Genomic DNA, 15,283 nt, shown 5'->3' on the forward strand with positions numbered 1-15,283 from the left:
ATAACGAGGTAACAATTTCTCCATTGCAGGTTTATCAGCAGAATTGGGAGAAATTGAAAACAAGAATTGGAATTAACCCAGCTACTAACAGGGTTGATGTCTCAGGAAAATATCCCAGGGTATGGATGAAACCAAATTCATATCCAAAGGAGGTCAAGGCATGGTATGAATTCGGGGCTCTTGCCTCAGTTTATACTACATCGCCCAGCTTTCCGGAAATTTCAGGATTACCAAAATGGATCCAGGAAGCTGTTCATGAAACTTGGGCGAATAATGATTATTTGTCCAGATGAGATGTTTTGGAGCTATACTTTTTCAGTGCAGCATCAGAACCAGCAGGGAAATGTTCTCACGAAGCCTTTCATTTCATTAAGTTAAGGAGGCCAGATACAAATGTTCAAAAATTTATCAAGGACCCTCCAACAGAAGAAACACCCCTGGTTGCTTCAATTTCTGAAGATGATATGTCTACACGAAGAGCATAGGGTTTATGGGTCTGTCTCACTGAGATGGACAAATTCAAGTTTCCTTTCAAATTTTATAATCATTCAGTAAACGGATCATTCCTGTTAAATACCATGACAGGAAAAACAACTAGTTTTGCAGAAGATTTATTCGAGAAAAAGAGAAATCTTTTGTGGAACAGCAAGCTGCCGACCAGTAAAGAGACTCGCCGAAAATTCTGTAACATGGCACATATAGGAAGATGGTCAGAAAACATCTGCCTTGAATGCCAGAACCAGAAGGAACCTGAATTCGGTAAAGGATTCAAACCGAGATTTGATCGGAAACACTTTACCGACACAAGCACAAGTGGGGATGGACCACATTCACGTTTTTCTCGAGGACACTGAAAGCCAAAGATTCCTCGACAAAGTTAAAAGGAACATGTGACCAAACCCATTAACAAAAGAAGGACCAACATGTGAGTGGAAAGACAAGACCACCAATAAATCGGTGGAAAAGGACACCAGGACCACTAATAATGAGTGGTAAAAGACGAAAGAACATTGGATACTTTATTTAAAAAAGGAGTCCAATAAAGAAAACAAGAAAACTGGACCCAAACTTTACACTATAAATAAGGGTAAATGGAACCAGTTAAACACACAAAAATCAAAACTTGAACATGTACCGGGTATATCTAAAAGTCTTGAAAAGACGAATCAAGCATAAGAGAAGTGAGGCTGCAGCTCTTAGATCGATAATTCAAATGTATAAAGAAGACGGAAAAGAGATTACAGCTGATATCTTCCAGACTCATCTATACTGGTATCTCGGAGAGATCAAGGAAGATGAAAAGTTAATTTCTAGATTAATAATCTAGAAAAAGACAGTTCAAGAAGGGACCACTCAACCACTATATGGTCCCAAAGCAAGCTGTAAAGGTTTATGAAGATTTGAAGTCCGAGTTTCAAATCCGAAGGAAGCCTTCTATAAATAAGCAGACAGAATGAAGATGAAGGCATCGATCAACCTCTTCATTTTTCTTCGAATCATTTGTAATAATTTTCTTTAAAGTTTATATGTGTATTGAGTTCAGCTACGACGTAGCTAAACAAGTTTCTCCTCCTCTACAGGAGGTTACTATGTATTAATAAAATGTTGGTGTTTGAATAAAGAAATCTTTGCTCTCAGCCCCTCTCATGTATTATTTTCAAAATTTTATCTTTTATTGTACACCCTAAGGTAGGAAACGAATTAGGGTTGTGCCAAGTGCTGCTGAAGGAATCTACGTCGGTAACCATCGGTTGCGATCGCGTGGTTGGGTTGTGAGGAGCAGTCTGTAAAATACGGTGGATATAATTCGGTGGTACTCCGGTCAAAGAGGTAAAAGATTTAATTTATTTTACGGAAGCATGATGTGCCATTATTTCAAAATGAAAAATCAATTACTAAAATAAAAGGATAAGGGTATTCTTTAAAATTTTAAAATATCGGGGAGCTATAACAAAGAATTGAAGGGATAGGGAGTAAAGATAAAGTTGAGAAGGGATGTGGGGAGTTATTGGAAGTTTGCCCTTTCTTCTTTCCTTTTTTATATTCCGAGCTTGTTTTCAATCCTCATTTCTATTTCTATCCAATCATCTATGTAACAATATCACAATTGTTTTAAAGTTTAAAAAAAAATCATAATTTTAACACATTTTCTTATGATTGGTCAATATATATAAATGTTGGATTAATCATGTATAAATGATAATAATATTAGAACGAGTGACCTCGTGTGAAGTTCTCATACGTCAAGCTGCTAACGTTGTGCTGTTTGATATGGTTGGCTAGGTGTGTCGTAATATAGGGACGACAGACTTGACGAGTAATATTGTCTTTGCTGAGGGACATGACCGATGGTAGAGAAATAGTAAGATTGGTCGATAAGAGATATGAGGTATGTAACGACCTATTACAGGCCCAGTGGACCGCCCATACGGCCCACTGCCCCGATCGACCCAAGGCTATCCCGATCTTGGGCTCCCTCAAAGGGGCCTTTTCCCTCACGGGCTTTCCATAGGCGTCGTACAGGTTACTCATAGGATCTCCCCCTCCCTACCAAGGGGTTTCTTTCGCCTCCCCAGGACTCGATCCCATGACCTATAGGATAAGTACATTGATATCAAGAGTCCTGGTACCAATTGAGCTAATAGGGAGGGAGAGATCCTATGAGTAACTCGTACGACGCCTATGGAAAGCCCGTGAGGAAAAAGACCCCTTTGAGGGAGCCCAAAATCGGGATAGCCTTGGGTCGATCGGGGCAGTGGGCCGTATGGGCGGTCCACTGGGCCTGTAATGGGTCGTTACAAGGTAATACCAACATATATACACGCACATCCCTAGACTCATGTGTATAACCACCCGAACAATTAACATGCAGGTAGGTGCACTATATGCTGTCACAATTATAAGAAAATAAAGTTGCACATTGAATCTTAGTCATAAATTTTGGCTTAGTGATAATCGTTTATTCCTAACAATAATATTATGCGAATACACGTGATTTAAACAAGACTACGGTCATGGTTGTTATACTAGATGAAATAAGATAAGAATGAAATCAATGAAACGAAATAAAAATAGAAATTGAATGTGATGTTTATTTCATTCAAATAATTGACACAAAAAATAAAAATAAAAATGAATATAATGAAATTGTTTTTAATTGTCATATAATTTCTTACTTTAATTTCAAAAAATAACTACTAAATTTTTTTGTTTATCATTATTATTATAAAATTATTGTTATCATGAAACTACATAACTATGAATCATAACTTTTATTATAATAACAATTATTTTATTTTATTATACTTTTTTTCTATTATTATCACATGATCATTCAGTTATTATTATTATTATTATTATTATTATTATTATATAAAATAATAATGATTCGTTTAATACTATGATTATTTTCATGATTATTATTTTGATATTTTAATTTTTATAATTATGACTATAATAAAATAATAATAATATATATTTGTATTAGTTAAACTATAAAAAATGAATAGTAAGAAGGTTGGCAAGTATTAATGGTCCATGCACCACATTATTATTCGGACAGAGACTTGCTTACTTTTCAGTGGGCTATTGATCGTTTCAAGATGAGCCATCAATGTCGCCCCCACTTTTCTACCACTTTTTTTTTAATATACATATTAAAATAATAAATTATATTTAATTAATTTCTTTTATCCATGATTCAATTTAATTTTTTTAATGAACAATCATTAATTACAATGTAAAAAAATACATAATGAATAATAGTTTATGAGGTTGTTTTAAAGTATGTGAAAAATTATAAATTTTTTTAGACGGATCTCATATCCGACCCGACATATGAAAATATATTATTTTTTATGTCAAAAACGATATAATATTATTGTTGACTCTAAATATGATATGAGTCCATCTATGTTATTAATATAAATCTAGTTTACTCTTATTTTAAATTTGTATGCATATTAAAACAATAAGTTACAATATCATTAATTTTTTTTATTAAACCATAAGTTCATTAATAAAATATATTAAAATAAATAATTTATTTGATCCATAAGTTCAATCATTAATAAAAAAATCTATAAAATGTCATGGTGTAAAATAGCGGATATGATATAATTAATATTTGATAGTTTAGTAACTAAGTTCAAAATAAATTAGGAATATATTTAAATAAGTAAAATATGTGGGCCATTAACTTATAATCGTTATTACAATGTAATTTGACTAGGGTTAATTAATTACAGCGGAAAACGAATTTAAATTTTCTTTTCAATGAGCCCAAAATATCTTATTTGAATACTAAAAATAGTATTTCATCTCATATCATAAAATACGTCCGCACATAATCAAAACCAACCACATACAAACAACTCAAATCATCGGGACATACCCCGATATATAGATACATATATACACTGGAAAAACATAAAACATCAGCTCAAACTGTGACTCCCTCCAGAATCACCCTTTCCGGCCTCCTGATATCCTGGAGTACATGTCATTGTCCACATACAAAGACAACAACAGCCCCCTCTGAGTGAGCAAATTTCAGTCTGAAACAACCACAATATATACAACAAGTATCTAAACAATAATATATGATATGCAATGCATGTATGTCGTGGAGGTATCAGGTCAAATGCCCATCCACTGAGCACATGTCAGAATCAAACGAATCGTTATCAAATCAATGCTCGAGCTAGAACACCGACCTCAATTAGGGATACTCGTATGATAACGTCGACAAAGCCTATCAAATCCCAAATCTCAATCAATCAGCGGGCCACTAATGAATATGTTTTAAGGGCCATATAATGCCAAACATAGCATTGTGTTCACAAACCTCAAAATCAAATCCAATCTGATCATAATAGGTATCAAATGATCATATCTCAACGTGTATGTCATGTATGGCACATCAACTCAACAAATAAGACATATAGAAATATATTCTCAATCAAATCTATCAAACATATATCATATGATACAGATACCTGTCGGATGTTACCCGGTCGCAATATGCCTCAAATATTTGTTCCAGTCGATGTAGCTTGAAGATATCAGTATAAAAATCTATCTACATCAATAACATATTCATTCCAATCAATAACATCATTCAAAATCAACCATATAAGTTTCAAATATCTTTTGAAATTTTGAAAATTCATATCAAATCGAAATCAGAACATAATTCAATTTCGACTTCAAAACTTAGTTTTATTTGTCGGTTATTCTACCACATATATGGATCTCGACTTCAAATACATGCTAATCCAGCATTTTCAATAATTAGAGCTGCTGAAACTAGAAAAAACTTACTTCAAAAGAAAGTTCTCTACGCGATGATTCCGAATATATAACTTGTTTCACGTTCTAATAACGTTTCAGGGTTGATTTCGTACGATATAAATCAAGTTCTCTCGTTTCTCTATCGAAGTTGCTGAAATAAAATGAAGAAGACGTAGTAGCAACTTGTTCTTATCATTCCACAGCTCTCGCGTTCGGGCGGTAACATCTCGCGCCCAAGCGCGAGACTCTCTGTCCCCCGAGTGTTATTTGTGCCGCGCTCGGGCGGTAAAATATCACGCTCGAGCGCGAGCGATTCTGTCCAAAATCCTAGGGTCCAAATTAGCAAAAGTGGTCAACATGAAAGTTGTAGATCTCTATCTTAACTTTCATTTGCCACCGACCTCTCTCAATTTGGATATCTGACATGAGAATTATGCTCATTCTCCCAAAATGTGTCAGTAGAGGAACTGCAATGCACACGCTAGACTTCAAAATGAATTTGCCCCTATTTTCAATTGGATTTGGACAAACTCAAAACATAAAAATTTTAATACAATGTATTAGCTTTATAATGAAATTGGTTTCATTTCATTTGGACTAATACTCAAATAATTATGCTGAAAACCGTAACATCCACGTCATCACATAACAATTTCATAAATTATCGATAATCCCAATATGATTTACGATAATACGATACCACGTTCTTACAAAATCTATTACAAAAATTAAATTGAGCATTATTTTAAATAAAAGTAAAAATGTACGGAAACTACAAACTTAAAGTTGAGCGGGATATTTTGATATAAGATAAAACAAATTCCCCATGAAAACTACAAAAGGGATCTTCTTTTCTTATTATTTTTAATTAATAGCATAAAGTTATTTAAACAGCAAAAACATATAGTATTTTCAATTACACAAAACTCTTGTGAGACAGTCTCACGAATCAATTTCGTAGGTTGGATATCTTATTTGGGTCATCCATGAAAAAATATTACTTTTTACGCTAATAGTAATACTTTTTATTGTGAATATCGATAGGATTGACCCGTCTCACAGATAAAGATTCGTGAAACCGTCTCACAAGAGACCTACTCTTTCAATTAAATAGCTATCATTCCATGAGTTTGATATCTTTGTTATCGTTGATTAAAATAAATTAAATCCATTATTATATAACTAGTTCAAGTTGTTGACAATTTCAAACTTTGAGCTTGAGGCATATAAATGGAAATAAGTTAAATCAAATAGTTTATCTTTGTGTTATCATCGAGTGTTTATCGTTAGACAAAAAAACTATAAACAACGAATGTGTAATTTTATTTTCTTATATTTGTGATGACGCAAAATCTTATACATTAAATGAGAGCCAACACGAGGGACTTACACTTACTTGAGTGTCAATGGTTCGACAATAGGCCCATGAATTCAGAAGATATCATGTTTTACTGTTGATTTTATTTTATATCAGCTGTATAAAGCAATTGTATTATTATTTTGTTGTTGACACAATCTTCATCAAATATCGATCTTACCCACTAAAATCTATTTTACTTACAATTCAATTAACCAATCAAATCATACAACATCATAGTGCTGTGTGTCAATATACCAGTACTTTACCCTCCTAAGCCTGCTTAACCCCACCCTGTTCAATTATGAATTAGTTCACGATAAATAAGATTTAAAGCATCTATTACATTGTCTAATTCATAAATAAGAATTTTTTATTTATGAATGTAAATGAATTTTACTTGCTTAAAAGTTAAATCAATTTAATTTGTGAAAAATCGACAAATGAACTATCCAATTTATTGAAATCAAAATTTCAATTATTTATGTCAATTTAGCATATTAATGAACAATATTTTATAATTTCATAATAAAATTTTATTGAAGGAACAATCAAAATAATGAGTACTTTTTTTTAAAAAAAAAAAAATCTAACCATTAGTGACAATTCGATCAACATCACTCCACATTTCATTGGCTATGATATCCATCCATGCATTAGTATTTGCTCGTTGTTGTTCATGAGTATCAAATAACTTATCAAAGTTATCACATTCGCAAACTTGTGCCAATGAAGACAATTGAGCTTCATTATCTGGTTCAATTTGAAATTCATCAAATCGACGCTTTCGAAGAAAATTGTGTAATCCAGCACAAGCCAAAACAAGCTCTGTTTGGGTCGTATATGGAAATGGAGGAGTCACCTTGAATATTTTGAACCATGATTTAAATATACCAAATGTCCACTCAATAGCATTCCTCAAATAAGCACGATGAAGATTGAACAACTCTATAGCATTTTCAGAGTGACGACCTTGACCTGTGAATTCTTGAAGATAATGACGTGCATCTCGAAAAGGAGTCAAAAATTGATGTCGATTTGGATATCTATCATCCAATAAAAAATATTTACCAATCAAATCATATTTTTAGAGTTAATTAACTAACGAATACTATACATAATCTTTGAAAACTACAAAAATATAAATAGTCATGTAATATACAAATAATATGTCAAATAAAAAAATAAACAAGATAATTATTATAACTGAAAATAAATAATAAGTATGAAAATATTTGTAATTATGGTAATTTTATAAAATTTTAATATATTTAATTTATTATAGTTATTTTTATATATGTGCATTGATAAACTTATAAAATTATATATCAATCACACACATATATATATGTATATCTTCTTATTCAAGTTAATGAAAAATATCATGTACAAGAATTTTGAGTTATAATCAAAATTAATATATAAATTAATTAAAATTATAGAAAATCGTTAAACATAGAATATTATATAATAATTAATATAAAATAAATTTTACTAATTAAAATAATTATATTTTTAATTTCTAGGTCAATAAAATATTATAATTTTTAATGATCTAGTGGAATAATTTTTTTAAAAATTTTAATAAATATAATTTTAAATTTTATGAGATTTTATGACTAGAGCTCCAAAAATAAAACCAACAATATTAATAATTTTGATTTTAAACTATTGTTAGCAATACAAAAATATGTTTTTAAAAAGTACAATAAAAGAAAAAATAAATATAGATTAGAAAAGAATGAAAATTTTAGTGTTTGTATTGAGTATGTGAGTTTGAGAAATTTCTCAATTAAATATACATCCAAATCTTTAGGTTGAATTTATAATTCTTGTACTTAATAGAATTCCACGAAGTTATTAAAAGTCTACTGACATTTTGAATACTTATAGACTTTTGTATAGTTTTTAAAAGTCAAGTTTGAATACCATATACTTTTTAAAATTTTACAAAAATTTACATTGAATACCACTAAACTTTTATAGAGTATATAAAAGTTTAGTTTGAATATTTTTAGACTTTCAAACTCTATAAAAATCGTTAAAAATCTAAAACCAATACATTCTCTTATATCTCCAAAATTGAGGGAGTTATATGTCAAATTTAGTTACTTATATAATATGTGAAAAATATTACATTTTTTGATCTGGAAAAACACGTGAGAGCTGGAAATGGGGGAAGTTCAAGGCAAGTTTCCTTTTTGGGCAGTTCTATTGTCTTAAAACTTGCTTAATTTTAGTCGTGCATTTCCCATTGAAATAGAATTTTTTAGTTGTGTGCTCACTGTGCTGGTAAACTGTTGAAGGGATATTTAAGGGTAGTGGTTCTTTCATGTCAGCATATTCGTTAAAGATTTGTACATATTTTTCTCGAGGTCGCTTTCTCTGTGTTGGAAAATTAGTGTCGGAAGGATGTAGGCTTTGGGTTTTCTCCATTGCGATTTGGAAAATCACGAGATGGGTAGCTGTGGATTTCGTCTCCTTTTGTTTATTCACTGTTACACGTTTCTTAAATCTTTGTGATGGTTTTCTTTGATTGTGGGTTTTGCTTTTCCCCACTTCATTTTCTTGGTACGGTAGTGGAAAGTTTTCACTTTATGATTTTGCTCACTGTATTAAAAACAGACCTTTTTAGTTCCTTGAAAGGAAAATTATACACTCCTCGTGGTTTCAATTATCTTCAGATTGATGTATGTTTGTAGTTTTAACTGTGTGGGGACTCTGCAGAAGATAACAAATGAGGAGATGGTATTTGACTGTAAAAGTTAGGTGTAATTCATCTTTCTTGTGGGCCTGTGCTGTGAAAACTGGAGCTTTCAAACTGAGGGTTCCGGTTTTGGCCGTTGGAAATTTCTAGGGGTGAATGATAGCAAATTGAATCCTGTTTTTATCCATTTCGTTTCTTTTTTCTAATGGGCATAAATATTAGACGTAATGGTGGTCTCTATCGCATCTAAATTCTCACTCAACTACAATTACTGCCGTGTTGAATTTATCGTCACCAATGAAAGTAATCTATTTTTTTAACCATGTATTCTATTTCTCTCGGTAACATTTATTGCAGGATTTACTTGTTTGTATTCCTCTACATCTTGGGTTTTATGGTTATCAGATATTTGTCATGCTCCAACCAGATTTTGGCCCTTTTTCTTCAACTATAGGGCCACCCGTTCACAAGGGTTCAGTTCTTGAATTATGATTTAAATCACCATTGAATTTTTCACAATCTCCTTGCTTACTGATTCTTAATCCATCCACACAGCTCTTGCTTTATAGATCCCAAATCTCAAGATTCAAAAGGAATATTTTTATGCTTTGATTTTCAAGTACTAAGAAGAAATTTCTTGAGATTATATTGAAAAAGAAGTCTAGATGCCCGCAAGTGAATCAAGTAGCTCTTCTTGGAAAAGGGAGCATGATATTCAATTTGAAAGAGCATTAGCAACGTACCCCGAGGATTTGTCTGATAGATGGGAGAAAATTGCAGCTGATGTCTCCGGAAAATCAGTGGAAGAGGTTAAACATCACTATGAACTGTTAGTGGACGATGTTAATCGGATCGAGTCTGGCTTCATACAGGTGCCTTGTTATAACTCTTCCTCGGATGGTTCGAGCAGCCATGGCGGTGATGAAGGGAATTGGTAAGAAAGGTGGCAACTTGGGGCTACTGAACAGTGACTCCAATCATGGAAGTAAGTCTTCAAGGTCAGATCAGGAGCGACGCAAGGGGATTGCTTGGACAGAGGATGAACACAGGTGAACTAATTTTCAATTATATATTATTTTTTAAATCTGGAATTGCTATTCAATTTTAATATATGCTGAATATATTATTCTGATGACTGCAGTTTCTGATTAGTGGGTCCTTAATGGTTTTTGAATTTTGATATTGTTAGATCACAGTTAAGCAAGTAATACTTGTGAAAACTGCACTTTTTTCACTCTTTTGTAGAGTTTCTGTAATGATCCTAGTAGATCTTAAACTAGGAAGATGATGTTAACTGGATTATATTCTTCCATGCGAATTTTGACCTCTCAAAAGTTTTTTCTAGCATTTCTTTGTTTTTTATTAGACTAAAAAATTGAAGTCTTATCAGTTCTATGGTTTTCCTAGATCTTTATAATACTAAGATTCAGTCAAAAATTTATGTCGAACTTAAAGTTGGATCAAAAAGTTATTTTTGTGTTAGTTTTTAATTAAGAACGAGAAATTCTAATTTATATTGATGGACATACACATCCTTTTTTCATCTTATATATGCCCTGCTGTTTTTCCTTGTTCAGAGGTCGTCCTTCGAAATTATGTCAAAGACTTAATGATGTCTTCTATAAAACTTTGTTACGCTGTCTCTCATAACCTTACCATTATGAATGACTTTCGCTTTGAACCATCAGTGCGCCTAGAGTCAGCTCATTCACTATTAGCATATTGCAGCCTGCATTAGAGCCAATTTGTAATGTCACTAGTTCTAAATGTTCTGCTTGCAGTTCTATAAAACTTATCATTTGCTCATGAACACTGGACCTAACTTTGCCCTACAGATGCTTGATCAAATAGAAGTGTCTTGGCTATGTTGAACATAGGAGCTACCATTACTACCAGCTTCATGTTCACATCTCCCTTGAATTTCCAACAAAATGCAGCTTTGGATTTTTACCAAACCATGAAAGGTAGATTCATTTATGGGGAAAAATGATCGAAACTCGTACCTCGTCAATCTTTATTCAGTTAACATTTGGCAGGATTTGCAGGTGAATAAGTAGCGAATGAGTAGTTACATCAGAGAAGCTTCTTTATTGGTAGTATTTAATGCTGCTTGCTTGAATTGCTGACAAAAAGTATCTCGATGGCTGAGCTGTCAAATATGGTTGTGAAACGATAGCCTGCAGCCTAGAATCTAGATAGTTGTCTAATACAAAATTGAGAAAATAGAAGGCATGATGTTTGAGTTGGCTGGACAATCTGAAGCTATGCAAGACAAATATTTTAACTTGAAGATACACTCATTTTATCCAATAGACAATTTAAGTTCAAAAGTAGATGCCACATGCTTGGATAATCTCCAACGAATTTTGCTTGTCCGTTTTAATTATGCAGGACATCTAATTATGTTTTGTAAGCTGAGTTTATGTGATCCTGGAAAATTAGTCTTTTTGAAAAAGTAGCAAGGGATATGGACTTTACATAACTACTAGAACTTAGCAAAAGCCTAGCTTTGAAACCTGTGAAAGAAAATACGCTGCATCAAAGTTGATGCTAAATCAAACAATGCACTATTACATGTAAAACTATAAGTGTTTTTAAGCATTGTACTTGAATTTATTGCTTAACTGATGAGATGAATTTGTAGCTTGGTTTGTTCAACATATGAAATAAAGATGCGACTATTTGTCTGCTTATTCTTCTGGTTTCCCCTTTGATGTTTCTTTTCCTTGGATTGAGCCTTGGTTTCGTGTTCTATGACCTGAGGAATGTTTGGACTTTATTTTTTTAAGTAGGTGGTATGACAGAACAAGGTGCCAATTTGTTGATCTCTTATTATCTTTCAAGGTAGAGGCAATTTACAATTTACTGTAATACAACAAATCCAGCTGAATACTTGAGTTTTAGAGGTTGAACGACTTGTCTCTATGCATTGGTAATCTTCCTGTCTAAATTCCTCTTGCTGGCCGATATTAAATGTTCTCGGAGATATTATTACTTGGGCTAAGTATTTATAATTTTTTGAACATTATCATACTCCTTACACTTTTATGGGTTTGGAGTTCAGAATTATTGTAGTGGATTGAAAAGAAGCTTACTGCAGTAAATGGAACTTGAGTATGATTACCGTGGAGGACTGGAAATATTGAAAGAAGAGCTTGTGTCTGAGACAATACCAAAATTATGGAGTGAATATGAATGTTTATGTTATAGTGTTTAACAAAGTCAAATGGGGGACCGATTGATGAAACCTTTTCAATATCACTGATTTGTCTCAGCTATTCAACCTATTGGCTGAGTTATGGAGCTATTGATTTCGTAGGATTCAGGTCCCACTTTTAAATATCATTGACGTGGGCATTCTTTTTTAAATTTTTAAAGCACCAGTTTGTCTCAAGCATTGTGCTGAAGAGTGATCAACCTAAAGCTATTTACTACTCAATTCTTTGTCCTTTTGTGTACACCTTCCTTGTCTCAACACGTTACTCTGCTGCAAAATTAAAATACCTAAATAACCTAATCCTTTTGGTAATTTAATTGAATGCACATTCAAAGGAGTGTGATGAACTCCTTTAGTGATAATTGATGATTGATAGCCCAAAACAACCTTGTCAAATTTGTGGTCGAAATTGTCTCTGTAGGAGTTAAAACATTTCTTCCATGGTTTCAATTCTAGTATGGTGGTGTAGCAATTTAGTGGAACTTCATGCAACAAATGTACCTGGGTTGTTTATTATGGCCGCTTATATCCTCTTGTGTCCAATGAAGTCTAGATTTTAACCCTAGTTGTTCCTTCTTTTGTTTCTCTTTTTTTGCTCTTCCTATGAATAAAATTTCTTGCACCTCCGACATCTTCCATAGAAACCTTTAGACTACGTTTCAAGAATGTTCAAAACATCAGAATGTGCAGAAATAGGCAGAATGAACTTGGTGTTCCCTTTCTCTTGGGATTTCACACGTGCAATGTATCTTTAATGTGCTAACTGTATACGATTCATTTAGTGGTCTGTTTGAACCACTTGGGTGTTTTGAATCCTAACCTGTCGATGAACACCGGGGAACTCCAAAGATGCTTACCAGATACTGATTGATGGAATGAAAAAATGAACCGTCAAAGCTGACTGCAGATTAGTGGAGAGTGATTTGAGTTCTCACTCCCAGAGTGTTGTTTTACTTGCTGTTTATGTCTTATAAAATCATTTGGGACTTTTCCATGTTGCCGAAGCACTTCTCTTGGCTTTCACGTTTATAATTTGAGAATAGAGAATCAATTTCTGTGGACCACGAGATAAAACTCCATTAAAAAAATATACAGCAAATAAGTTATTGGAGACAACATCGTTGCTTGGGAAAGTTTGGGCATGTCCTGTTCTCTTACGATTCAACTGAATTTATAACTGTTTTTATTCATGGTTTGACTCATTTCTGATTGCATACATGTTTAAAGTTATATGCTTTGTTGGAAGTTCAAACTCTGTTTAAGAGAGAATATATGAATAATTAAGTTATATGCTTTGTAGGAAGTTCAAACTCTGTTTTGGTGCTTTATCATTGATTACCTTAGGCGGCACAGTTTTTTTAATGGAAAATATTCTTTCTTTTAATGTAAAGACCTAAAAGGAAATCAATACAGACAACAGTACCTTGAGATTTCCATTGCTGGTGACTAAAACAATTTTATTCCGCGGTTAAGTTGGAATGCTCTTCTTTATCACTTCTCCATTTTTACCACTCATTTTTTCGGAAAGTTTTGGATGACCAAAAGATGAAGATCGATGTCCATGAGATAACGAGTAGCATTTGTATTATTTAATTTTATCTCGGAACCACAGATTTTATTGTTGTATACATCAAATTGAAGTGGTTGTCTATTACTTGATGTTATACTTTCATGTTGCTTCTACTCTTCTCTAGTTGCACGTTGCTTGTCATTGAACTGCTCTTTTTTTTCCTTTGTGGGTAAAACAGATTGTTTCTTCTTGGTTTGGAAAAATATGGAAAAGGCGATTGGCGAAGCATTTCCCGAAATTTTGTGGTGACGAGGACACCAACTCAAGTGGCCAGCCATGCCCAGAAGTATTTTATTCGTTTGAACTCTATCAACAAAGACAGGAGGCGTTCCAGCATTCACGACATCACTAGTGTCAACAATGGGGACGTGTCTGTACCCCAAGGTCCAATAACCGGTCAAGCCAATGGTTCTACTGTGGGAGGTTCGTCAGGCAAATTGAACAAACAACCTCCTCAATCCTCAGGCATTGCTATGTATGGGGCTCCTTCTATGGTACAACCGATCGGAGGAGCCCTGGTTTCTGCGGTTGGGACTCCTGTTAATCTTCCACCACCACATCTAGCATATGTAGTCGTTCCGGGTGCTCCGGTAGGTCCTCCGACTTACCCCATACCCCACCCACCTGTTAGCAGGTGACAAAGAAGTTTTTATCATGCTACCTTCCACGTATAACGTCATTCAACTTTGGCAATATACATAGATCAGTCGCTGGTTTTGTGGGAATATGGGAATCAATCAAGATTCGCTAGTGTGTATATCACCAGGCGTAGTAAAGAAAGAACCTGGTCGATTTGGGTCTTGAAGCTTCATGAATGAACAATTTGGATAGTTCTGATGTGGCACTTATAGAGTGATTTCTATTTGTGCACGCACAATGGTTTTTGTTCGTTCGGCAAACCGCCATTTCATGTGTTGGCCATGTTTGATTTCATTGTTAAATTGAAATAAGGTAAAGAATAAACTTTCATGGATGTGAACGGGCAGGCAGTCATATGTGGTATTTTGGCAGATTTTTTAGTATCCTGGATGCATCAACTTTGTAGGAATTTTGAGAAGTTATTAAAGCTCAAGTAAAGTAAGAGATTGAAATATGTAAAATACCCTTCTGCATTCTGCCCTCGCTCTATGACTGCTATAC

At 33.4% G+C, this 15,283-nt stretch overlaps 1 protein-coding gene and 1 long non-coding RNA gene across 2 annotated transcripts; one reads left to right on the plus strand and one right to left on the minus strand.

Annotated features, from left to right (window-relative positions):
* The first annotated feature begins 8,900 nt into the window (after positions 1-8,900).
* LOC142539387 (transcription factor SRM1-like) lies at positions 8,901-15,259 on the plus strand. The gene is given in 3 exon segments (XM_075644815.1): positions 8,901-10,288; positions 10,290-10,405; positions 14,322-15,259. Coding segments are annotated over 3 exon segments (843 nt in total). The 5' UTR covers positions 8,901-10,021; the 3' UTR covers positions 14,782-15,259.
* Positions 12,714-14,322, minus strand: LOC142539389 (uncharacterized). The gene is made up of 2 exons (XR_012818893.1): positions 12,922-14,322; positions 12,714-12,826 (listed from the first exon to the last, which is right to left on the minus strand). It is a non-coding gene; the product is annotated as an uncharacterized LOC142539389 (long non-coding RNA).
* Positions 15,260-15,283: the final 24 nt, after the last annotated feature.

The sequence above is a fragment of the Primulina tabacum genome, chromosome 3 (genome assembly GCF_025594145.1).
Source record: "Primulina tabacum isolate GXHZ01 chromosome 3, ASM2559414v2, whole genome shotgun sequence".
NCBI classification, from domain to species: Eukaryota; Viridiplantae; Streptophyta; class Magnoliopsida; order Lamiales; family Gesneriaceae; genus Primulina; species Primulina tabacum.